The sequence below is a fragment of the Xiphias gladius genome, chromosome 7, assembly GCF_016859285.1.
Source record: "Xiphias gladius isolate SHS-SW01 ecotype Sanya breed wild chromosome 7, ASM1685928v1, whole genome shotgun sequence".
NCBI lineage: Eukaryota > Metazoa > Chordata > Actinopteri > Istiophoriformes > Xiphiidae > Xiphias > Xiphias gladius.
Genome location: NC_053406.1, coordinates 3,239,733 through 3,265,536, shown reverse-complemented (window position 1 = coordinate 3,265,536; position 25,804 = coordinate 3,239,733). Strand labels below are relative to the sequence as shown.

The 25,804-nt window shown below is 39.2% G+C and overlaps 2 protein-coding genes across 5 annotated transcripts in view; one reads left to right on the top strand and one right to left on the bottom strand.

Annotated features, from left to right (window-relative positions):
* LOC120791793 (sorting nexin-19-like) overlaps positions 1 to 16,378 on the bottom strand; it is a 45,951-nt gene extending 29,573 nt beyond the window's left edge. For 2 of the 4 annotated variants that reach the window (XM_040130510.1, XM_040130512.1), the window contains exons 1-10: positions 16,151 to 16,378; positions 15,762 to 15,956; positions 12,615 to 13,832; positions 10,041 to 10,239; positions 9,685 to 9,785; positions 9,447 to 9,566; positions 9,076 to 9,200; positions 7,985 to 8,078; positions 7,624 to 7,783; positions 1,848 to 1,977 (exon numbers count right to left, since the gene is read on the bottom strand). In XM_040130510.1, the coding sequence (XP_039986444.1) occupies positions 1,848 to 1,977; positions 7,624 to 7,783; positions 7,985 to 8,078; positions 9,076 to 9,200; positions 9,447 to 9,566; positions 9,685 to 9,785; positions 10,041 to 10,239; positions 12,615 to 13,832; positions 15,762 to 15,956; positions 16,151 to 16,354 (2,546 nt within the window). In that variant the 5' untranslated portion in view covers positions 16,355 to 16,378. Of the gene's footprint in view, positions 1 to 312; positions 410 to 1,847; positions 1,978 to 7,623; positions 7,784 to 7,984; positions 8,079 to 9,075; positions 9,201 to 9,446; positions 9,567 to 9,684; positions 9,786 to 10,040; positions 10,240 to 12,614; positions 13,833 to 14,124; positions 14,165 to 15,761; positions 15,957 to 16,150 lie in introns of those variants that run through there. The other 2 variants (XM_040130511.1, XM_040130513.1) reach the window with 2 other exon arrangements.
* Positions 16,379 to 19,807: 3,429 nt separating this feature from the next.
* Positions 19,808 to 25,804, top strand: il4i1 (interleukin 4 induced 1). Its single transcript, XM_040131346.1, has 8 exons — positions 19,808 to 19,840; positions 20,104 to 20,209; positions 20,625 to 20,839; positions 22,124 to 22,236; positions 23,281 to 23,482; positions 23,596 to 23,664; positions 23,778 to 23,914; positions 24,872 to 25,804. Exons 1-8 carry the CDS (start codon positions 19,808 to 19,810, stop codon positions 25,638 to 25,640), a joined length of 1,644 nt encoding a protein of 547 aa, XP_039987280.1. The 3' UTR covers positions 25,641 to 25,804.

Sequence of the window (25,804 nt, the reverse complement as noted above, 5' to 3'; positions counted from 1 at the left end):
TGAGTAAAATACTATGATACCATCGAGGAGATTGTCCTACAATGTGCACCATTATCACCATTTTATCACATCTTACGTCTCCATGATGGCAGGCTTTCCACCCCACCTTTGAGCGTGGCTGTTTGTAACAGATATAAGCACCTTTGCATGACACATGGTCAGGCAACATGTTGTGCAGACTAGTTAATTTCAAGCATACTGACATTCTTTGGAGCTCAAAGTAGAACCACTGCTCTGTCACACTGAAAGCACTAAGTTAGCGTAAGATAGTCTGGGCATCTGATTAGGATGCTTCTTGGATTTCTCTATCTGGAGGCCCTCCTAACGCATCAAACTGGGACGAAACCCCAGGGCAGACCCAAAACACATCGGCAGGTGGTCGGAAAGCCTCCGGATCCTCCAGAAAGCCCTGCAAGGCATGGGTGGCGAGAAGAACATCTGAGCTACTTTATTTAGACTGCTGCAATTGCAACCCGGACCCAGAGAGCAGCAAAACATTCTGACAAGAACTGACACCACAATACATTATTTTGCCCTGCTAAGGACCTAAGGATGTTGTTTGGGTGCAGAGGATGGTGCAGATGGGTGAAAAAAAACAAAAACAAACAATTTTAAGGGAATTAAATACAACTTTATGAGCACTTTAATGCTGCCCACAGGATCAACCCTTTTCTGTTTTTACAACCAATACTGACCTAATAAACTAAAAGCAAACCATAGGTCTGACATAAGACCATTAAACACTAATAAAAATGATACATTTTGGAATCAGAGACATAAACCACTGGCACTGTGAGTATGCTGCGAGTATGCACAGTTTAAAAGCTGCCAGGCTGCAAAAAATACCTAGACTCTCCTTCACAGTCTAGTAACAGTTTATATACCCTGTGTTTGCTGCCAAACAACTACTGACCAGACATACCTTACAGCCAATCGCTGCATTGATCCAGTGCAAATTCTTTTTGCTCAACTGGGGGAACCGTCTTGAGCAAAAGGCAGCTTACTGGACTGATATGCAGTAGGATTGAGGGTTAGCAATCTATCTACAACATATTTAAATTCTGCTACCTTTAACCTCATGAAAAGGCACTGTCATTGCCTCAGCTTTAAACATAATTTTAGTTTTTCAGTGATACTATTGCACATTAACTTAGTGAGTTCATAATGTGACTTCAGCATTTTTTCCAGTAATCGATACATACGCTGCCTGAACATAGATGATTTTTACCTAACGGTACCTAGGTACAGAGCTGTTTAGTGTCTTGCATTAATGATTAGCCCAAATTGGTCTCTTAAAAGCGCAGTGGCAAAAAAGGGCTAAAGGTAAAAATCTGCAAAGTGTATAAACCCATAGTTTTTGTATACTATAAATACACTATATACTTCATCTAGTCACCAGAATCTGAATGTCTGTGGGCTAGTAGTCAAGGACAGATGGACTGATCTTAGACAAGACAAAAAGTCTACAGACAGAGCAATGACCTTCTAATGCTGCAATGTCCAATAAATACCAGAAAACAAAACTGAATCACTCATTCAGACTCAGCTCTGTGTTGCTCAGTTTCCATAATTTTAAACTGTACTTTTGTCAATTTCAGCTGCAGTTAGGCTCAGCTCTGCTGGGGGCTAAATACTAGTACAAGCTATTTGTTCATTTAACTTTATTTCATTCTGATTCATTGTTCTTTTATGTAAATATATATTTTTAAGTATGTGTTTGATTTATTTCTTTTGATAACTTCCAATTGAAACTTTGTAAAGTATGCTGTTAGACACGTTACTGAAATAAGGTTTTATAGTACTCTGTTGTCGCATCCCGCTACTTTAAAATAAATGTAGTATGTCACCTGTTTATAAGGGTCCCAAACAGCAACCTGATGGTCCTCTGAATGTTTTCAGTGCACAGCCAGCTCCACTGCTCTTTCATCAGCAGACACAGGATGTTCAGAGCCACCTCCGCCAGCGCTGTCTCAGATGCTGTGCCCACGACATGCAAGACACACATAAAAAACACAGCTCACCATGACACACTACAAATTGATCACTGTGCTGCAGGCATGGATGGATGGATGGATAGATACATAGATAGATAGATAGATAGATACCACATTCAAAATAAACTGTAAGTTGGTTTAGTATGATCGTTAGAGTTACAGGTATGTATATCTGTAACCAAACATTATAATCTGTTTCAGAAGTAATACATTTCTTCTGTGTGCATCTTATGAACATTCAGGTCCAGTAAGCACACCAGCACTTCATATATGTATTAACACTGCCCTCGTGTGGTTAGACCTAGATACTGCTGGTGTTGCTGGGTGTGATTTTTTTTATTTGTACAACCCTAAAACTTACCATGTTCAACTTCATCTACATGTGCAATGTTGTTTAATATCAGTCTTTTTGTTAGCACAATCGTTTCATTGCTATCTGCAGGTAAGACGAATTAAGAGTGAAAAGCCAGATTAGAAAAACAGAAATCATCTTGATGGCTTCAAAAATCAACAGGCAACCAAAAATCCTCTGAGAATCATACACACACCTCTCTGTAATCTTGAACGGTGGCTGTCAAAGGTTTTCCGTTTTATCCTTTACATACATTGATTTTTTTTTTTTTTTTTTCTAATCTTGAAAACTGGTACAGGAATTCATAATAGCTGACTGAATGATGTGCTTTGTGAGTTACAACACTTCAAAGTTTTCAAAGCCAACTCTCATGTCTACAAGCGGACAGAGCTTGATACTGATAAGACTGAATCTGAGAAAAAAACACTTCAGTATGAGGTAGATAACTACAACAATGCAGACACATACTTTTGAGTAACTGAGAGCTTACTGCAGTAACCTAATTTATTAAACCAAATTTATTTGACCTATGTAAGCTTCTAATATATACATTGGACGGAAAATGTAATTGACAGCTGTGCAGCAGGCTGAAAGAAAAGATCATTACTTGTTGCAGTGACTGCTTTTGATTTCAAAAAAATTAAATCAAATTGTAACTAAGACTGAAGCTGAACAGTAACATTTAAATACTCTCAACATGTAAGGAAAACTGTGTGCTCTCTCACTATAGAACATGTCCTGTCAATCTGCAATCAGTCTAAATGCCCAAACAAATAAATAATAAAAACATAATAAATAAATTGATAAGCTGCACACATATGTAACCAGTTACTGCTATGAACCTGGTCATCGGTGTCCGCGATCAATTTAAGTTTTACTTTCTCCCAATCTGTTTTCTTTCGTGTATGTTGTGTACACTGTTGGATTATAACAAATAATGAAGGAACAAAATGTTTTTATATATTGGAAATTTGCTGACTGCCTCACCTATTCTCTTTTGCAGAAGAGCAGATGTCTAAATGTGCGAAAATGTGACCGCTTGCTGGAAACGGGTTGCTAAGCTACATGTTTTGTCTAACCTCCGGTTGCTGTATGCTCTGAACAGACCAAAGGATTTGTTGCTGAGTGCGGTTGAGTGTGTGTGTGTGTGTGTGTGTGTGTATGTTTGTGCAAAGACATGTGCTTACTCCACAGACCTGAGCGAGAAGACAAGAAACAGAGAAACAACTGAGGAAGCCACGTCTGAGCAACTCATTTTGCGTCTCAAAAATAATTGTACGCTTATATATCCTGGGTGAGGGAGAGACAGTCAGTCAGACTTTGTGAACTGACCGAACCTTGTTGGCGCTAGGGATAGACGACAGCCCAGAGCTCTGTAACCATCATTTATGCTTTTAAATAAATATATTTGAGGATTCATCAGCTCTCCTGTCAACTTCATTTTGAACACGCAGAGGAGAAGGGCGTTACAATAACCGATTTGTTTTTAATTTGAGCAACAAAACGACTTCTCCGACAACGCTCAGCTAAATACCGATATAACTTATATGATAAGCAATATGCAAGTTTTACAACCGGCCATCCTGTTTTCTGATTTCCTGGTGAACAACCTTTAGACTACAATCTGAACTCTGCCAGCAATACCTACATACTGCAGAGACTCAAACAAATCTGTGTACATCTGCAATACACCTGAAGGCTGATATTTCATCCAATGTCCCTGATGATGCTGATATTTCATTCCACGTTCTTTTAAATTTGATATTCCAATGATGGTGACGTAATTATGGAATATAATATAATATTCCATATAAATGATATTTAAATACCACTGAATTTATAACACTGAGAGATTTTACTGTGGAAACTATCTAACTGGATTCATGCGGCTGGAATTTCCAGAAGATAGAAATTTCTGAGGGTTTCCAGCCACTCACCAATACTTTCTATGCTATACTATACAACTTCTTCCTGGATCATACGACTGACAGAACTTGAAACATGTTCAAGTTTCAATTTTCCATTTTTAATTTTGGTGTCTGACTTTACCAGTACAGTCAATATGCGCAAATTGAAACTTGGACTTGACTTGAAATTTTAGATCCTAAAATGAACAACTGAGCCATTTATAGATAGAGGGAGTATACATAACAACTATATGGAGATTACAGTTTTTTGAAACTGAACAAATTAAAATTACCTTCTGTAAAGAGGGGAATTTAAACCACATAAATTTGTAAAGACAAGAACATTTAAATGCTATAAATTTAGTGTCAGTTATTCAGTAAGGATTGAATTTTTAAAAGAAGTTATTGGTTGGCTTAAGATTCATCGTACTGTAAACGCAGTTTGAAACATCTAGTGAAAAAACAAGGCATTCTGACATCTGCAGATCTACTGTAAAAGTAGCACATTAGTCCCCTGTGAACTGTTACTCTAGTAACCTCGGTTGTGGAACATTTCAGGGTCTTTTCAGAACTAGACACTTCATTAACCCTGACTGTCTGGAAAAAAAAAAGTCCTTCAAAAAGACAAAGACCAGATGCCTAAACAAGGAAGAAATGCAATTTGGATTCAATTAAACAGGGAATGTCTTGTCCAATGTCAACCAAATGCAAAGATCTTTTCCATACGATGAGATCATCCATTTTTCCTATGATGATTCCCTGTGATGGAGAAAGATGGAGCAATGATTGTGCATGATGCAACAAGGCGGATGGGACCATCCAAAAGAGTTACAAACAACGCCAGGCATGGGTCCTTTCATCAGGCGTATGACCAATGTAAAAAGTTTGTTTAAAAGAAAAAATATTTAGCACAAGAAAAGGCAGAGCATCTTGAACCTTAAAAAAAGTGAGATCTTTGAATTTTAAAAAAGGCTTTTAATGATGCACTTCAGAATCTGCCACTGCATATTTGGGCCCTAAAAGGTGCACGACACAGCAATCCCATTTACACACTTGCTTTGCACATTGATCAGATAACACAAATTAGCTTATATAGTCTAACAGACTGCAAAAGGAATGTCCATGGGTACCAATCAGGGCCAGTTTGAGTGTCATCAAGACTGTATACAGTTGCAGAGACTTGTGAGGGCAACAATCTGAAAGATGGACACTAATAACTGGACAACACAAGACTAAATTAAAATATTTGGAACATGGGATGCAACCCTCAATACAGGAATGTGGGAGAAGTCAATCAGAAGCCAATCTGAATGGCTGAATGGTGTATGAAAAAAGTCATTATAAAGCTTTTAGTGGCTCCAGAAGGACCTGCTTGAAGTTCTATAAATTTGCCTCACGTGAGGCAATGTCAGTTGGGGCTGAAGACTTCAAGTTTAACAATGAAAAAAAAACTGGAGGAGTTGAAAGAAGTAAGCTTGACAGACCTCAACAGCCCGCTAATCATCTCTGCTTTAGGTTAGCAGCTCAAGGCAACATTAGTATAATACACCAAAATTGTCAAGTTAGTCGAGTTACATTTTGGGTAGAGTAGGTGCCAGGTTTTGACAAGGAAGAACAATGCATGTGATTAAAAAAATAAAAGGAATACAATATCTCTGGTTCTGCTGCATCAATTTTTTCCCTTTTTTAAAACTGTCCTACATAAGTCTGACAAGGTTTTAGGAGTGTAATGCTAAATCGGTGGAGTACTGTTTAAATGCTCCCCGTTAGCATGCAAGATTCAAACTGGAACTGTTCGAAGAACATTCATGTGACGTGGTGTGAATGTCCTGGTAACCCCAATCCCCTCGGCTACTGGGTGACACCCTTTTGGGATGTACTGGAATGCAGAATAAGGACTCCCATCCACCAACCTGGGGAGTTGCATGAAGCACTCATGTCTGCATGGTCAACAACAGCAAGACGTGTCAGTTACCTTGTTGAGTCATTACCATGACATGGGCAAGACTAAAGAGAGTACAGGGGTTTCTATTTTTCTGGTCACTGAGTGTAATACTGCTTTCATACAGGGGACATGCATATAATGCAGGTCTACTGACAAATTTAATCCACAATAAACCATTTATATAAGACTACTGTTATAGATTAATGTATCGTTGTCAGCATTCACTGACTTCAGTCTACATCTAAAGCGGTGTAGTGTAGTTCCATACACTTCACTGCCAAACCACAAAACTACAGGAATTACATTACACAAGTCCCAAAAGTTTCACTTTCCATTATCTCTTTACTTACTCACACTTTAATACTGTGCCGCTGTCTCTCCCTCCAAGGAGTGAAATTATATAACACTTATACGTCAACGTAATTTCACACAAAGTTTCCATCCCCAACAGAGATGGCTGTTCACTAAAGCTGAGCAGTGTCCAAACAGTGTTCACATGCACGTTGACTGATTCACATAACCGCCAAGCCAGTTTTAACCCATGTCAGTGACACAGGGGTTTCAGTCAATGTCAAGGCTTTGACATTCCAAGGCTTTTTGGTTTGGAAAGAAAAATTGACAGGGCTGTCACACCAAGTAAATTCCTATGCTTTTGTCTCTTCAACTACAGCAGCATGCCAAAGTTGCCAAAGTATGAACCTGGTCTAATGAATCTGATGAGTGACTGGTATATGGAACACGCTGGTTTTGATCAGAGGGTCCTGTGATAATTATAGTGAAATACTGAATGGAAAGGGGTAGAAGGAGGCAGACAGGAAAGTAAGAAGACACAACTGGCAGCGAGTCATTGAGCTGGTAGACAAAAAGGAAAATGAAAGCCGACAAGCCAGGATGACTCAGACAAGCAGATGTGATGATTGCACAGATAATGATGAAGGGCTGGAAGGTTAAAGGATAAGACTGGTGATTTTCTATATTTGATGACAATACGCAAAATACAGAAAATTACTGGCTTTATCCTATAAGGTTCAAGTTCAATATTGGAGTTTAACTAAAAAACATATAAAAATATTTGATTAAATCATCTTAAGATAATCAATCTAACTATAGTGCCTCTGTAGTACAGATCTCTTTGTTTGTAGATTAAGTGCTAGTGCCAACACTGGTATGATGATTGCTCCAGCAGTCTAAACAGAAGCCATTACAGTTCTTGTGATGCTATCAAGAATTCAGAAATCTAAGAACTGGACCTCATCCACTGGCTGCATTAGACTATGAGCACTAACATGGCTGCATATGGTGCTGTCCCTTTTCAAATGTACCTACAACAGGTTTGAGACATTTACCAACTAACAACCTGACTGAACTTGTCATCAGTGAATACTATAGTATATCACACAATGCATCCCCGTGTCCCACTCTTACCATGTTCCCGACTCTGATTTCCTCTCAAGCTGTCATCCAGACAGACACTGAATTCTCGGACCACTGGACTGTCATCCCTCTCTTGCTCGCTTCTGACGGCCTGTTTTTCTTGTTCAGTGATAAAGGCTTGCAAATCTTGCAAGGACATCCTGTTAAACACCTTTGAAAGCACAGAGGAGGAGGGAGTTCAAAAAAGACAGACTTTATCAAAGGAGCCATTGGCATGTTGAGCAGCAAACAAAAAAGCAAAAGAACTGAATACATAATTTTGGATTAATTCAAATTATTTGAGTGCAAAATTTCATCATTGTGGGTTAGAACCACATATTAAATATCAGTAGTGCAAATGTAAATCACTTACTGTGCTAGTTTGCTCCAGACTGAACAAAACCGATGGTCTTATGTCTGAGCCATTCATAGATGGAATGTTTTTACTAGAGAACTTCAGACGAGACCTATGAGTGTACAAACAAATTTATTTTTAACACAGGCACAAAAATAAACTGAAATAAATATTGGGAAATAAATATTTCCCATAATCCTAAATGTTCTCTGCCAGAGAGGATGTTGCTTCTTTTCACCTGCCAGCAAGGGCAAGAACGTTCACAGTGTCTCCACAGATCCTAGCCCCCTTCATGTAGGCCATGATCCCTCACATGCTTCCCTCTTGCAAAGAAACTCACTCTCAAAGGGTGCTGTCATGGCTCTCCCCGTTCCACCTCTGCACCCTATAGCTGCACCCCTTAGCTATTTTTTTCGTGAAAAGGATAACTTAGTTGCTAACTAACTATATAATTTATAACTAGGTTATTTCGACCAGCTGCCATCAGCAGGACCTATTTTCAATAAGACTGCACTGTAAGACTATCTTTTGAGTAGTAATGCAATTCCCAGAGTGCTGAAAAGCAAAATAATTGTGGTAATGCTTTATTAGATGTTAGATGTCAAAGAGACCTGCTCTGCCTCTCTACAAGGGTTACATTTCAAGCACTTCATGGGTTGGCTCCTAGTTATATTGCTCCATTGCTGCTCCCCTAAAAAAGCCAGAGCACAGCACTAGGCAGGGCTTTACTGGCTGTTCCTAAATCCCAGTTCAAGACCAAAGGTGACCAGGCTTTTGTAGTTGGAACCCCTCAACTTTGGAACTGCCTGCCTAAAGCCTTTTATTAAAGTTATACCTAAGTTTAATTTTTTCAGTTCTAATCTTGATTTTCCAATGTCAAACACTTTGTACCTTTGTTTTGAAAGGTGCTGTATAAACAAAGTTTATTAGTATTATTATTATTATTTATCAAAGTATGAACAGATTAAGACGAAGTAAGAAAAGAGTACGATCTTTAAAAAGGCAAAACCATGAGGGAAATGCCCTTTGGGGTGGGCGGTGTGTTCTCTGAATGTGTTTGTGTTTCTGGCACATGTGGATAAAGGGTGGTCTGGATCTCTGAGTCATACTTGCTCTTCTTGTCCCCAATTATTTTCCCTCCATCCATCTCTCCCTGAAAATCCTCTGTGGGGCTTTGAGGTTCTGATCGAGGAAAGGCTGTCTTCAAGGTGTCCACAATGGCATTCACTACAATCTACACCAAAAAAAACACACATTTACTGCATTTCAGATCCTCTTTGAACCCAGCAGACACTTAGACATACTTCTCTTACAAGGAGACATAATTGCTCAAACAATTGCTCAATTTGTTTTTATCGTGTTACTTTTTGTGTTTAAATCATTGCACCACAGTCTGATTAAAATAATTACTATGGACATGTAATGTGCTTATTATGAAGTATTATTCAGTTGTACCATAATGAAATATCCAGGCTCAAACCTTGTCTATGCGTGACCCAATGAAAGGTTTCTTGACAAAGGCAATCCTGGCATCTGTATTGAGAGCCAGAAACTCCTGCATCTCTTCACTATTGGCTATTTCAGGGATGGCACAGAGTTGCTGAAAAAGAGGACAGGAAGTGGGTCTACAACCTTTAAGATCAAAAACGTTACATTTTTGTGCATGTACATGTAGATACAAATACTAAATTAATGTATTAAAATATCAATCCACCAACCTTTAGAAAGGTTTCTAGCAGTCCTTTCCGGGCCTCTATCTTGTCAGTGTCCATGTTTCCAAATGGCATGTCTGGAAATATTTTCTTTGGACCTTTCACACCTGAAGCACAGGAAGATTATAATAAAATCCTGGATGTTGGCTCAAGTACCAAGCTTCGAAGCAACGTCCAAGGACCAAACTGCAAATCCAGCTGTGTCTGCAAGCAACGCATGGATTTCTGCAACCCAGACTAATGCTGACTGGGCCACAGTGCACAGTGATAGCTTCCAACAGCAACAGAGGATTTCAGATTTTAATTTCATACACAAAATACATTTAAAAAAAATCAGCTGGTCCAGAGTTTACCCGTCCTACCTTTGATGAGTTTCCTCAGTTCTGTTTTTTCTTCCAGCCGTGTTTGCAGGTTGAGGAACTCGCTGTATCGTCTGTTGACCATGTGATAGGCTACCGGCTGAATGGGAGACGGATTCTCACAACTCGTCTGTACAACTTCAGCATCCTCAGAGCCTGGCTGGATGCTTCCTGGGTTTTCACAACCCATCGCTGTCTCATACTGAAATCCAACACAACCAAATGTAAGACTTGCCATTTTTTGCTGTAATTTATATTGTGTGTAAAATTTTGTGGTTTGAGACACAGTTTGTAAAATGTCTTAAGGATGCAGATTTGTGTATTTTACGTACTGCCAGCTAACATATTGTACCATTGTTCAACTTCAAAGTTTTACTATTTCATGCAAAACAATGATGGTGTAATTCTCAAAAAAACTCTTGAGTGAAACCAAAGATGGAAATAATGTTAAACAGTTTTGTGTAAGATACTGTATATTCAAAATGTCAACATTGGAAATAAAATCTGATTTGAATGATTTTTTTCCTACTTAATTTATAATGTTATGATTACATGACAAAATATTTTATTAAAGACCAACATTAAAAATTAATTTGAGGATGAAAATAGAAATCACTATTAAAGTAACTGCAGAAAAATTGGTCTAACAACACTAAAGTCAAACAGGCTTCAGCTCTGAAGAAATTCTGTTGAAAATCAACAGTGAACACAACCCTTCTTAATATTATACAGTATATTGAACTTTTATTTAATCTAGAAAATAATGTATTATTAAATTAATAATGACGGTAATTTAATATTATAGTAACTGTTAATATCATTAATAAAGTAACTAATTTTACTGCTGCACCTTCACAAAACTATTCTATTTGCTAAGAACTGGCTAGCACTATATTTGCAGCAGAGTAAACTTCTAGGCTAAGTATGCTGTATAACCACAGTTAGGTTATTTGGCATTTTGCTTCTATACTCAGTATGATGAATGAATATACACTAGAGGTCAAACTTTTTGGAACACCCCCATTTCCGGATTGTTACTGAAATTTACATAGTGTAATGTCTCATTGTTTCTGAAATTAAAGCATAGTATATATAAACAAAAAAAGGAATCATGGAATCTTAAATCATAAATTTAATCCAAATTTTTGACTCATCCAGCAGCCGAACACACTCGTTGCCATCTTCCTAGAGTGAAAAAGAAACACATCTTGGAAAAACTTGTCCCAACACTTTTGCAGAATTTCCCACAAATTTGCTGCACTTGCAGGTTGCTTTGCTTTCACCTTCTGTCCAGTTCATCCCAGACCAGCTCAATTGGGCTTAAGTCTGGAGACTGTGCTGGTCTTCTACCATGTGAAGCCACCGTCTAGTTCTTTTCCTCTAATATTTTGGGTCATTATCTTGCTCTAGGATGATCCACCGACCAACCAGTCTGCCTTCCTTTGTTACCTGTCTTTTTCTCACCATTCTGACAGCAATATAAAGTCCAACTTCCTGCAGCACAGTACTGTTCTAATAATGCATCAGAGGGTGTAGTAAGAGTTTGTTCCAACACTGCCTTTGTACAGACAGGGAGTTTGTAAGCCATCAACTAAGGTTGGGGCACCCGTAGGAATTGTTTGCATTAACTTTCAAAGCTTCATTGACTTCCATCGCTGCAGGAAAGATGTAAGTGAACCAATTTCTTAATCCCTGTCTGTTTTCTTTGAAATTAAGATGATTTTTCAGTATTTGGTGACCTAAAACTTTTTTTGTTTTTACCTTGAGCAGTTTACCACTTACCTTTGTAACATTTAAGGTTATTCACTGGACTGAAACTTTCAATAAAAAGTGGAAAAATTGGGGTGTTCTGTAACTTTTGATCTGTATTGTACATTTGATTAACTAATTAGTGATTTGACAGAAATGAATTTAACTATTTTGATAACTGATTAGTGTTTCAATATTTTTCTAACAAAAAAATGCGAAGATTTCACTGGTTTCAGCTTCTCAAATGTGAGGACTTAATGCTTTTCGTCTTGATTTATGATACTAAACTTAATATCTTTGGGGTTTTGACTAATGGTCAAATAAAACAAGCCATTTAAATATGTCACCTCGGGCTCTACAAAAAATTGAATAGGCAATTTTCACAATTTTATTTTCTTTCCTGGCGCACTGCTATATTTGTTGGCGCATTTCCACCAACAACTGTCAATCAACAGAAAACTAAAAGCACATTGTGAATAATGCTACCCACATGCCCACGTGCTCATGCGTATGAATCCCCATGTGCATGAATGTTAAGAGGTAATTGGGGACCCACTCATAAAAACATTGCTACATTGAACTACTAGTAGTCAAAAACTCCAAACGATACCTTGAACTTTAAAAATTCTTCATTTGTAACTTTTCTTTGAAACTTGCCTTTGAAAATGTCTTTGGACTGTTATCTTTGAACCCTACATTGGCCTAATGCACACCAAAGAACAACCTAAATTTCTAAGATAATAATGCTGAAGTCTTGCACCTGGAAAAGTACAGGATCACACATGAAAAAATAATGAATATATGACATAGATTGTGTAATCTCCTTACTTTGATGGTGTATAGTGTGTAAGGGTGTGAGCCAGTGCCTCTGTGTTCCTTAGCTGTGATGGTGCCAGTGATGCGGAGGTTCTGGATGATGACTGGTCCATCAGGGCTGCTGAGGGGCTCAAAACTGAATGATGGCATGGGGGAAGAGCCCTGCAATGGACTGACTACAGTCAGATCATTGGGGTTCCCCAACCCAGTCTGTTCTACACCCAGAAGAAGGTCTCTGGTTGGGTTTACTAAAGGGGAACTGCGCTCCCTCTCCAAGTCCTGGAGGCTGGTGATACTGGGAGTCCCCTCTGCTGATGAGGGGCTGTAGCCATTAGGATGTTCTGAATTCACCAGGACATTTCGGCAGGAGCCATCCACTGGACAGGGACAAACATCCGCCAAGTCCACACCATTGTTGTTTTCAGCAGATGTGGTACATTCTTTCCTTATGTCATTCACACCCTCCTCTTGGCCTATCATGACCAGGGAATCAGTGGAACTCTGTTTATAGTCAGCCAAAGGAGAATCCAGGTCAGAGTCATTTTCCTGGTAAAATGGATTTAACTTGCTTCCTCTAATGTAATGATCTAGAAAGGGTCGAGTAGTTTCTTGTTCTTCAGTGTTGTTCTGTGGACAGTCGACCCCCTTTGAGTCAAACACATCACAGGAAGCAACCTCAGGCATCTCTGTCTCATGAACAATTTCAGTCTCAGCTCTTGCTTGAGGAATTTCAGTATATTTTTGAGGTACCTGTGTTGTCTCTTTTAGTGGAGCAAGCTCTGATTCAGCAAGTGGTTGTGTTATTGGTGGGGATGAAGTCAGTGTCTCTGTTGTAATTGGTTCCTGGGGTTTGCTGGACTGGCCCAATATTTCAATCATGAGGATGTTTAACCAGTCAGGGTCAGATAGTTTTGCAATGAAAGGGAGAAGGACGTTGCAGTTGATGAGCTCTCCGACAACAAACCGTCCAGTGCGGGTCTCCAAGTGTGGCAATGGCACCAAAACATGCAACAATAAATCTACAACCGCTCTGGTGTAATTGAGTTCAACTGTATCACTGGTCATGGCAACATGAGGTGTGGTAACCCTGAAATACGCTTTCCACAACTGCTGGCTCTCACTGCTCCATTTTGTTATCATGGGTGTCTGCTGCTCAGACACCAGCTCCTTGGCTCTGATGTAGTCCTGCAGGTGGCAGCCAAACAGATCTAGGATCTTCTGGAGCAGCTCCTGCAGAGATTAGAAAAATTACTCATGTTCCATTGAAGTCAAGTTGTTTTCAAAATTTAAATGTGAAAATACTTCTTCAACAAGCAATCTCCTGAATAAATCTGGTGACAGTTTCTTTCAATACTGTTTTTAATCAATAAGGGTGTAAATATACTGTCTTAAGACCCCTTCACTATTTGCACACTTTTTTGTGTTGTAGATTTAATTTTAAACTGATAAATTTGCATCAAAGCGTGTTTTAAAATTTGTTTGCAAATGTATTAAAAATCAAAAACGGAAAGATCTAATTTACAAAAGTATTCAGGAACTTTGCTGTGACACTCCAAATTGTGGGCAGGTGCATCCTGTTTGCTTTAATTGTCCTTGAGATGTGTCTAGAATTTGATTGGAGTCCACCTGTGGCAAACTGAATTGGTTGGACATAATTTAAAAAGACACACGCCTGTGTATATAAGGTCCCAGAACTCACACTTCATGTCAGGACAAAAACCAAGCCATGAAGTCCAGGACCTCATAGAGAAATTTGTAGTGAGGCACAGATCAAGGCAAAGGTAGAAAACCATTTCTAAAGCTTTGAGTGTTCTCAGGAGCAAAGTGGCCTCAATGATTGTGAAATTGAAGAAGTGTGTCTTTCTAGAGTTGGCCAATCCAGCCAAACTGAGTAACCAGGCAAGAAAGGTCTTGGTCAGAGAGGTGACCAAGAACCCAACTCTTACTTTAATAGAGCTTCAGAAGACCTCTGCAGAGATGGGAGAACATGCCAGAAGGATGACCATCACAGCAGCGCTCCATCAATCAGGCCTTTATGGTAGAGCTGCTAGACAGGAGTCACTTTGAGTGAAAGGCAAATGACAGCCTGCTTGGAGTTTGCCAAATGGCATTTAAAAGACTCTCAGAGCAAAATTTTACTCTTTGAGCATTATTCCAAGCACAACGTCTAACAAATACCAGGCACTACACATCACCTGTCTAATAACAATCCTACTGTGAAGCATGGTGGTGGCAGCATCATGCTTTGGGGGTGTTTTTCAGCAGAATGGACAGGGAGACTGGTCTGAAATGAGGGAAGGATGAATGCAGCCAAATATGGAAAGATCCTTGAGGAACACCTGCTCCAGAATGGAGACGACCTGCGACTGAGGAGACGGTTCACCTTTCAGCACGAAAATGATCTGAAGCATACAGCCAAGACAACAATTGAGATGCCTCGGGACAAGTCTCACTGTCCTTGAGTGACCAACCAAAGTCCACACTTAAACCCCCTAGAACATCTGAAGAGTCCTGAAAATGGCAGTTCACAAGCACTTCCCATCCAATCTGACAGAGCTTGAGAGGATCTACCAAGAATAATGAGATAAACTACCCAAATCCAGGTGTGCAAAGCTTGTAGAACTTTACCCAAGAAGATTCAAAGCTGTAATTGCCACCAAAGACACTTCTACAAAGTGCTGAATTAAGTGTGTGAATGCTTTAGTAAATGAGATTTCAGTTTTTGATTTTTAATGAATATGCAAAAATTTCTAAAAACATGTTTTCTTTTTGACTTTATGGGCTAATGATTATAGATTTAAGGGATAAAATAATTTTATCCATCTAAAATTTAATCTACAACACAATTAAGTGTACAAAAAATGAAGGGGTCTGAAGCCACTGTAAATGTAAAATAATTGTTTTGTCAATTTCAGATTTTTTGACATCAGCCAATACATACTGTAATGCATATTAATACATATGGAAGTAACAACTGCATATTTATACAATATATATTTAATGTGTATGTATAAATTATGAAGAATCAAAACATTTACATGACATTTAAGAAATCAGGTCATGACAGAAAGCTGACCATAACCTGGTTACGCAAAGTGCACGCAAACACACTACAGCACTGCAAAAGCTCCCACAACTGAGGTCTTTAAATCATAGTACCTTCCTGTCAACCTGTTTTGCACGCATTTTCAGCTCCATAGCCATAGAGATCATGGCCTCTTGAACCTCAGTTTCAAAACCACTCTCATAGGACACAGTGGAGTACCAGGAGGTGACAAAGTCCCTGATGATTTTCTTCACTGTGTTGTGGATCTCCTGGTCCAAGTGATGATCATCCTCCACAGAGGTAGGAACCTGAAATTTAAAAATGACAAAATGAGTGTGAATGAAGTGATACTGTAAGTAGGTATGGGTCCCTGTTTCCAAAAGCATCTTAAGGCTTAGATTATTTTAGCCTAGTAAACCCAGTAAATCTTTTATAACCATGTCAACAAATGAAAAGTGAAACTAACATCGGAACTGTAAATCCCATTAAACTTGACATTTACCTGCTCCAGTGTGATAAATCTCTCCAGGTGAATCACACTGTCGGACTCTAGGACTGCCTGCGAGCCAAGCCAGCCACCTAACACCACCAGCAGGCTGGTGAAAACGCAGAGCAGCCAGATGTTGACCAGCAGGTGGAACAAAACCAGCCATGCCAACACCACACCAAAACCCAACAAGCTCCTCTGTCCAAACACCTCGGCCATGGTGCTGTAGGGGTTACTGTCTGGCTTGACACCCTCAGGAAGAGATGTGGAGATCACACATGCCAGAGCAACATCACACTTTGAAAAAACAAAACCAATGGAGAATACAGATTAGGTATAACGTTCCAAACAGACTGAGAAGCTGCACGGGTGTGAGATGAATTATGAATTACCATGAATTAAATCGGGTGAATGCATGATCAGAATAACCTGCAAAGGGTATTGACCTCTTTTCCTCAAACTCTGCGTATGTATCAGCACTAGGATACAAGACAGTGCAGACAGGAGTCTACACTTTGCAGCTTACTTTTACAGTAATATGCCTAAAACCACAGAAACCAGCCATTTAGTATGCTTGATATGTGCCTGTATGGTTTAAGATTATTTTTAACATTTATTTGAGATTATGTAACATCAATACATAACCCACTAAACTACTACGGTATTAAAAATCAGATCTCTATACATAACTGGTGTTATGGTGTTATTACTGTATACATTTACCGTAACTGTGGTTGGCTTATAAACAACTAATTTAAATTTCGTGGACACAAAGCCAAAACATATTTAAGCCAACCGACAGATGATAATGTTGGGCACAGCTGTGTACTCACTCATCTGCCAGGGCGCTAATGTGGAGCAGGAAAACCGAGGAAAGATTCATTCAGCAGAAATTCCAGCACACGCACACACAGGGGAGGTCTAGATCATTCTCGTTTATTAACGGTCGTACATGATTGCAAATAATAAACATGTTTATGCTAGCGGTTAACGTGAGTTTGCTGAAAATTCACTGCTTATTTGTTGCATGACACACATACGCCCGAGAACCATGCTTTTTATAGCTTACTGCTTTAATTACATCCAGCGGCTGAGCATTTGGCAGGTTACTCGACCTGGGGCAACATAATATCTACTTAATGATTACGTTGGCGATATACCACTTCCTCCGTTTATAGATATAAAAGGCGGCGGGATGCAAGTCGAAATATTACCGACATAATTGTTTCGTGGTGGATTACACACACACACACACATATATATATATATATATATATATATATACACAAACATATATATATAATGAAGATAAGATGCTTTAGATTTCAGGGGTCTGCAATAAGGTCCCGCGTGTTGTTATCATTTGCCAAAACACAGACCAACCTGAAATTACAACATTTTTGGCTAAAGGATGTAGCGTTAGGCTCGAGCCCAAAGCTTTAAGTATCATTAGCTAGCTACAACTTCACTCTACATGCTGCACGGTCGACCATGTTGACTGTCGTCCTTCGTGGATACATTTCACCGAGCTATTTAAAAAAAAAAAGGGAAAAATATTCAACCTGCACGAGCTGTCATGGCACTCAATAGAGGGTCTCGTGAGCGTCTTGATGACCACTATGTCGTCTGGTTTGTTTACTTCCTGTATCATGACGTAGGTTCAACTGAGAAAGCCTCCTCGTGGCTCCTACGCGCCGCAAATGCTTTGGAAGCGCGAGAACGAGGTTGTCGGAAAAAGATAACGGTGCCTTAAAGATAACGGCCTTAAATTATGACCTCATATCACTATAAATATATGAGGATAAAACACGGATGGTTATGTTGGCGTTCAACAACTACAGTTCCCATGAGGCTTTGTCAGCGGCCAAGACCGATGGGATATGTATGTTTCATTACACGTTCTTTATGCAGATGGTCACCTGAAATGCTTTTCCAGAAAGTCAATATAGCATTTACACAAAACCATTAAGTTATTTAAGGGTTGTACCACAGTGTTTTAGAAACCCCGCCGTAGCTGTAGATACATTTGACAATAGAATATTTTAGGACAATTAAACGTTAAGGAAAAATGCTCCAATAAAAAATATCAAAAATATTATATGTGGTGTGGCTCCGCCAACGGGGAGATGTTCTTAGGCTGTCTCTTTATAGAGAGTTGACCCTGTATAAAATATGGTTAACTGGTGAGCACAAAAATGTGTTAGTAGTTGACAAAAAAAAAGTCAGGTTTCTTTCTGCACTGGATATATACAGGGAAACCTCCTTGGTTGAGGGGGTTTCCACTGGATATTGATTAGACTTAATTTCTTAAAAACAAGACTCTCATTAATTCCATACATACATATATATATATATATATATATATATATATATATATATACACACGCTCACTTTACAGATTATTGGGAAAGTGGTATAGAGTGAGTGTTAGAGCTTTGTCACTGAAAAACCCTTCTTTTTTTTCTTTTTCACCCTCTACTTTCCCACCCCACTACTCCCAAACTTTTTTCCAGACCTACATTCAGCGGACCCGGCGAAGTGGCTATAGCTAAGACTCCTGTCTGATTTCTCAGCGCGAGAGAGAGCTGTAGCTTACACATTATTCATTAACATGGTTGATTTAACTCCCAAAGCCTCATTAGTTCAGGGACCTCAGTGTTTTCCCATATGCTGACAAAAATGTTAAATAAAACCTGCCCCTTGACCTCCAACAATGCTGTGTTAAGCTACGCACCTCTCTTATATTGCTAGTTTTGTAACCTGTGATGTAGGATCTCACCTGAGTCACAGTGGGCAGGTCAGGTAAATGTCTCCCACTTTGAGGCATTCTGCTGAACAAGCAACCCGACTGCTCAAGTCCAAATCAAGCTTGACACAAGACACCAGAGAACTGGAAATAACAAAATTTCATACTCCTTAAGGTTTCTGAAAGGTATGTTTTTTTTTCCTCTTTTTCTATTCCTTTGTTTTTGTCAGTTAAGTCAAAAATGTACTCAATACTTTCTTTGTTCACGTTTATCACATCCAGTTTCCACAAAAGTAATTAGTCAGCATTTCGTTTTGAATACAAAAGAACTGAAATACAGTCATTCATGTTGTTAGGAAAATGAAACTTGCTCTGTTCTTGTCTTACTGCTTTTGCTTTCATTTACTGTAGCCTATAAGAGCTGTCTACTTGCTATAATCTGTTGGAGACAGAAGGTCATGGGTGAGTGAGACTGCTGTATTTTGGCCATACAGACAATATAAAAATTTAAAAAAAGTTAAATTTGTAATAGAAAAAAAAAAATTGTTTTTGTGAAGTATAGTTAGCTCCATGTAATGAGGCTTTAAGTTTGGGTTGAATTAGGCATTTTTTGAAACTACTGAATGAGCAGATATTTCAGGTCAGATATTGAAATGAATGAAGATGGAGGAAACGAGGTATGCAGATGACTAGTATAACCTCACTAATCTGATTTGTTCAGTGTGGTTGACTCTCGAGCCAGTGTGGGAAAATACTTCTAGAAGACATGAGGAGCCACACTGCCCCTCATTAAAATTACGTTGTGTGCAATTTCACACATACCACGCTTCCAGGTTTTCCAGGTTGCTTTCATATGGAGAGGCACAGAGTTAAAAGTTTAGCTTTATCAAGGACTTGGTCATTTCTCCCCAGTCATGCATAGGCTTATGGTAACTTCTGAGACAGTGCCTTTGATAAAGGTGAGTGGAATGTAGCCTGAGAGAAATTCAAGTCTGACCTAGCATTATTTCATTTCTCATTTTAGGTAATTCAGTTATGCAGGTGCTTTAATTAACTGCTTGTTTTACCAAATTTAACATATTTTTTCTGTGTTTTTAGAAAAAGACAGTTCAGTTTTAAACCAAAAACATTTAGTTCAGTGGAATATTAAACTTCAACTTGTTCATGATAACAGGAGCCTGAGCCTTTCATACTAAACTTGTAACATGCTTGTCTTCGGTAGGTTTCCTTTTCCTCTCACAGTGTCAGTATTAGCAGCAGAAGGAAGAAGTCCAGACTGTGGAGTTCCATCCTCAAGATGATCCCTCACATGGCGCTGTGTAAATTCTGTGAGTATTAAATTGCTAAGACATAATACATTCCTTTAATACTTAAAAGCCTGATGCAGCTATTGTGATTTTATTAAATTATAAAAGGTATCTTAAGTAGAAGTGAATAAAATCGGCATTGCAGAGGGGAGGCTTAATTGTGCAACATAAGTGAATTACTGTGAAAATACAGTATGACCACAACATTTGATGTTATTCCTCATAAGTTCTGCTTAGAGATGTGATTTGGTTATTTGTAGCAGCGCAGCAATAAAGAGTGGAAACTGGAAGTTGTGGGTTGCACAGCGATCACTTAGGGAGGCTTTTCAGTTTTAGCTGTTAAAGTCCGACTGTTAAAATTTGCATCTTCTCTTCTGCATTTGCATCATGATGCTTTGAATTCATCGCTTGAATTGATATTTTCTGCCTCCATCAGTTCCTCTGGTTCTAGTGGGGGTTGTGGTATTTGCTGTGAGTGGGATTATTGGAGACCCTCTGTATGAGTGCCTCAAAGATACAGACTACAGCGAGCTTCTCGACATTGTGGATAAAGGTCTTCCTGCCACTAAGACACCTCGTCATATAGCGATCATTGGTGGGGGCATCGCTGGATTGACTGCAGCAAAGTTTTTAGAAGATGCTGGCCATAAGGTAAATTCATTTATAGTGAGAAATAATGACTTCAGCTTGAAATATTGCCTGTTCTGTGACAGTAATCAAACATTTTTTGAGTAAATACTGGTGATCCCTGAGCAAACTTCTGATCTATCCAAAGACACAGAAATTGTTAATATCTCTTACATTGCATTGCAGGTAACAAAGAGTGGTGTGTGTAAGGCTTTTAAATCTCTCAAAGCAAGGAGGGCCTCAGGCCTTGATGGTATTTCTTCTCAGGTTTTGAAGTGTTGTTCCACTGTATTATCTGCTGCATATGAAGATACTTTTAACTGGTCACTGTCTTCTTGTTTTGTTCTTACCTTATTTAAAAGAACATCGATTATACAGTACCTGTGCCGGAGAAATCCAAAGCAACATAATGTATACAGGCCAGTTGTTCCCTCTTCAGTGACAAAGAAATGCTTCAAACAACTGGGTAAAACCTACATATGTAATACCTGACCTGGTACTCTTATGGCTGGGGTGGTAGAGCGGGTTGTCCACTTATCACAGGGTTGGCGGTTCAATCCAGGGCTCCTCCTGTCCACGTGCTGAAGTGTCCTTAGGCAAGACCCTCAACCCTAAGTTGCCTCACTTGTAATTTCACGTTTTAAATTCCTTGGCACAAAGTTTTCTAACACTCTTGGTTGGTCCGGTGATGCCAACTGCATACTGAAAAAGACACAACAAAGACTAGTTTTTCTTAGATGCCTTAAGAACCAACCTAGGTCAGTTTCTACCAGTGCCCTATTGAAAGTGTTCTTGGATGAAGTTTAGATGTGGTGTGGTAACCTGTCTGTGACCTGAAGTGACCGGACAAATTTGTTAGGCAGGCATCCAGAATAATTGGCAGTAATCAGCCATGCCTGGATGCGATACAGTATATGATGTCAGTTTCAGGAAAAGAGCATAAGCCATCCAGAGGTAAAACTCATCCAGACCATCACTTCCTTTCACTGCTACCGCTGGGTAAGCGATATCGTAGCATTAAGGTGGACAACACTTGTTATAAAGTAACCGCTAACCCACTGTGTTCTTTGTTTTGTACTTCTTTATACTGTAACACTCTGTGTGATAGCGACTGTATGCTGCGTAGAGTTTAACATGGTGATTGGAGAGCATCAATATGTTGATGGGCACAAGTTTTTCAGTGTATGAAAATGCACTGGTGGTATCTTAATGCACATGAAAATAAATTCCTTGAACCCTTGAAGTACAAATGCTGTACATATAGAGGTGTATTTAATATGATCATTATGTGTCCCCATGGACAACAAGGTGACCATAATCGAAGCGAGTAACCGCATTGGAGGACGTGTGGAGACCTTCAGGAACAGAAGAGAAGGCTGGTATGCAGAAGTGGGTGCCATGAGGATCCCCAGCTTTCATAAGTGAGTTTTATGGCTGGGCCATAATATGACAGTAACATGAGCACAACAATGAGTGGATTCACCGTGTTAAAGGTTCTTTGTTTGATCAGTATTTGGAGGAAGTAAAGCCGAGTGATGCCAATGAATTTTCATTCAATTTAATCAGGTACCATGTTTAAGTACAATTTCAAAACACTTGTTACAAAATGCTGTACTTTTAACTCTAGCTATAATTACTGGTACTTATTAGTAGTATTTTCCAATAGTCTTTTAGCTATCAATACTAATAAGCAGTTAATGAATGGATTCTGGTCTAGATACCCTGCAGTCTTTTTTCAGCCCTTTACATTCCTTGTACATTAAAGACAAAGCAAGACATGCTGTAGAAAGATCTACGCAGCAAAATAGTTTTTCACAACATGTCAACCCAGTCGTTGTTCTCAGTGATTTAGTAATTGTTGTGAGTTATAAGAAAGTTTTATCAAACGTTGCTTTCTTATGAGTAATAATAATCCAATAATATTATTTGCAAATTATACTTTTGATACCTAAAATATATCTAAGAACATGTAATTACTTGTAATTGAGGGTATTTACAGTGTTGTATTGCTACTTCCACTTTGAAACACAGAAAATTATGATTCGTCTCTGCAGTTCAAGTTTCTTTTGGCTAAACTGAGTTCATTCTTTTTTGTTTTATGGCCAGGGAATTTGCTGTTTTGTTTCAGTCTCACAGTTCTCATCAGCATTGTTTTCAGCCAGATGTACACTACCTGCCCAGCACCAAACAGCAGGCAGGAAAAGTTAGCATATACTGGAACTGGTGAACACAGTGAATCAACAGCCAGATATATCCCTCAGGAATTGGTGGAGACCAAAACAGAGTGAATATTGGATTTACAATTGTCAGGTGGCCAGAAACAGGACTCCGTGTGTAAATAGGCAACTGTAACTGTAACTAAATGATCTAAATAACTCATCCCACACTGGTCTTCTTACCTAAAAAGGAGAATGTCAAATCTCTCTTACATATACAAATATTAATATACAGTATATATTCCACAGGATTCTGCTTTCCTTTGCCTCCAAATTACAAATTTCTTTAAATCACTTCATCCAAGATGACATCAACACATACTATCTGGTAAATGGAGTGCTACAGAAAACCTATGCTGTGGAAAACAACCCCGGTGTGCTTAACTACAGCTTGAATGAAAGAGAGAAGGGGAAGTCAGCTGCTCAACTCTTCAGTCAGTCACTGTGGAAGGTTTGTATACATTCCACACATTAACAGTATCCTTATTATTTTCGTACACATTCATAATGTTTTAATGCAGAAGGATAGCGATTACCTTTAAGCAAGTTGTAATCTGTGCCCAGGTGAGGGATGACCTCAAGACAATCGGCTGCTCTGCCATGTTGAATAAATATGACTCCTACACAGTAAAGGTAGCGATTCATTTATTTTAATATTGTCTTAACAGATATCACAAAGGCCATAGTTTGAATTCAAATGAAACATGTCACTATAAGAGTAACACTTTACGTTTGATTGCTGACAGGAATATCTGGTGAAGGAGGGCAACCTGAGTCGTGGTGCCTTGAGGATGATCGGGGACATCCTGAATGAAAACAGCCTCTTCTACACATCACTGATAGAGATGCTGTACATACAATCAGACATCAATGACAACACTGAGTAAGAAATAATTAAATTAAATTCATATCATTTTTATTATGTGTCTGGCAACACACAGCCTGTGGACCTAAGTTTATCTTGTCAGAGATAGAGCTAATGTGGAGCTAGAAATAATCTCATTGGTTGAGTTAAAATTCAGTGGGGAGGAGCTCAAAAAGCTGCTTTTTTGTTGTTGTGTTTTGCTCAAGGGCCCTCTCAAGGACGGTGAAATTTTTGATTCTTATGTGAACATACAGCATATTATGCCTTTATTTTTGAATATAATAAGCGATGATATCACTAAATCCTTGCACATGACTTTATTTCATCAATTTTAAGAACGGATGGTCAAATAAGATGCAGAATTTAAAAGGAAAGGTCTGCAGGGCCCCAAATGATATCAACACATGGGACGACTAATAGGTTAGCATTGAGGTCAGTGATCCACAGCCGTGGAAAGTAACAATGAATACTCAAGTGAAGTACTTCTTTACAATTTTGAGGTACTTCTACATCGAGTATTTGGACATTGAACCTTTTTGCTGTTCACTAGTCTTCACTACAGTGCAAAGTACATTGTATATTTTACTTCTTATAACGATGTATCAAATTACAAAAACAATATGAAAAAGTGAAAGGCTCGTTCATAGTTATGAACCTACGGAGAAATATCACCTGAATCTACAGGCCCCCTCGGCTTTATGGAGCTTCATAGTGAGTTTCAGCTCATTGTTGAGCTGTCCAGCCAGCAACTTTACTGTTTTTTGCAGTTTTGGTTCACTCTCACCACTCTAATAGGGAGTGAGGGGGCTGAGGGGAATTATAAGGTCAGGTGATCATTCTCTGTGGGTTTTTGATAATGAGCGACACCTTTTCAGTCATTTGATCCTTTGTTAATTAAAAAATATTGATCAGAGCAGCTTTAATGATGTATTGTGATTAAGTGGTTTTTATAGGTTTTTTTTTTTTTTTTTCCAGGTACTTTGAAGTGACAGATGGCTTTGACCACCTCCCCAAGGCTTTCTACCAGGTGTTAAATGCCACGATCCTTCTCAACTCAAAGGTCAAGCTGATCAACCAAACAGGCAGCAGCAAGGTAACCGTAACGTACCAGGACTGGCGTAATTCAGGCTCCCTAACCAACCTAACAGTGGACTATGCCCTGGTTACGGCCACAGCCAAGGCCACCCTCTTCATTAACTTCCAGCCCCCTCTCTCCGGGGACAAGATGGAGGCCCTGCGCTCAGTTCATTATGCCAGCTCTACCAAAGTGGTTCTCAGCTTCAGCGAGCGCTTCTGGGAGAAAGAGGGCATCAGAGGAGGGAAGAGCATCACAGACCGTCCCTCTCGCTTCATCTACTACCCCAGCCACAGCTTCCCCGGTACAGCCGCAGGGGCCCTCCTGGCATCTTACACCTGCTCTGACGATTCCACCCTCTTCCAAGGGATGAGCGAAGAGGAGCTCATGGCTGTGGTCCTGGAGGACTTGGTCAAGATCCACGGAGAGGTAATCAGGCATCTGTGCACGGGGGGGCTGGTAAAGAAGTGGGGCTTGGACCCTTACAGTCTGGGAGCCTTTGCCCTTTTCACGCCCTACCAGCAGGGACACTATGCCAGAGAACTGTTCCAGAGTGAGGGGCGGGTACACTTTGCAGGGGAACACACAGCCACACCTCATGGTTGGATTGAAACTGCCATGAAGTCTGCTCTCAGGGCAGCTAAAAATATTAACAGCCTTACAGTGTAGTTCTGTTTGCAGCAAATATTTTTCACATACATCCTAACATGTTCACTCTTACAGGATTTGTCTGATAGATTGGTTTAGCAGTATATCTTGTGTCTGGTCTATCAATGTCAACCCACCCGGTGATGTATATTTTTTATGTTATGTCATATTTATTGATCTAATTA

Excerpts from the sequence above, each read along its gene's own strand:
- il4i1 (XM_040131346.1), top strand. The coding sequence starts at position 19,808 with ATGGTAACTTCTGAGACAGTGCCTTTGATAAAG. Across the intron at positions 23,665-23,777 it reads ATGACTCCTACACAGTAAAG|GAATATCTGGTGAAGGAGGG; the intron begins GTAGCGATTCAT and ends GATTGCTGACAG. Across the intron at positions 23,915-24,871 it reads GACATCAATGACAACACTGA|GTACTTTGAAGTGACAGATG; the intron begins GTAAGAAATAAT and ends TTTTTTTTCCAG.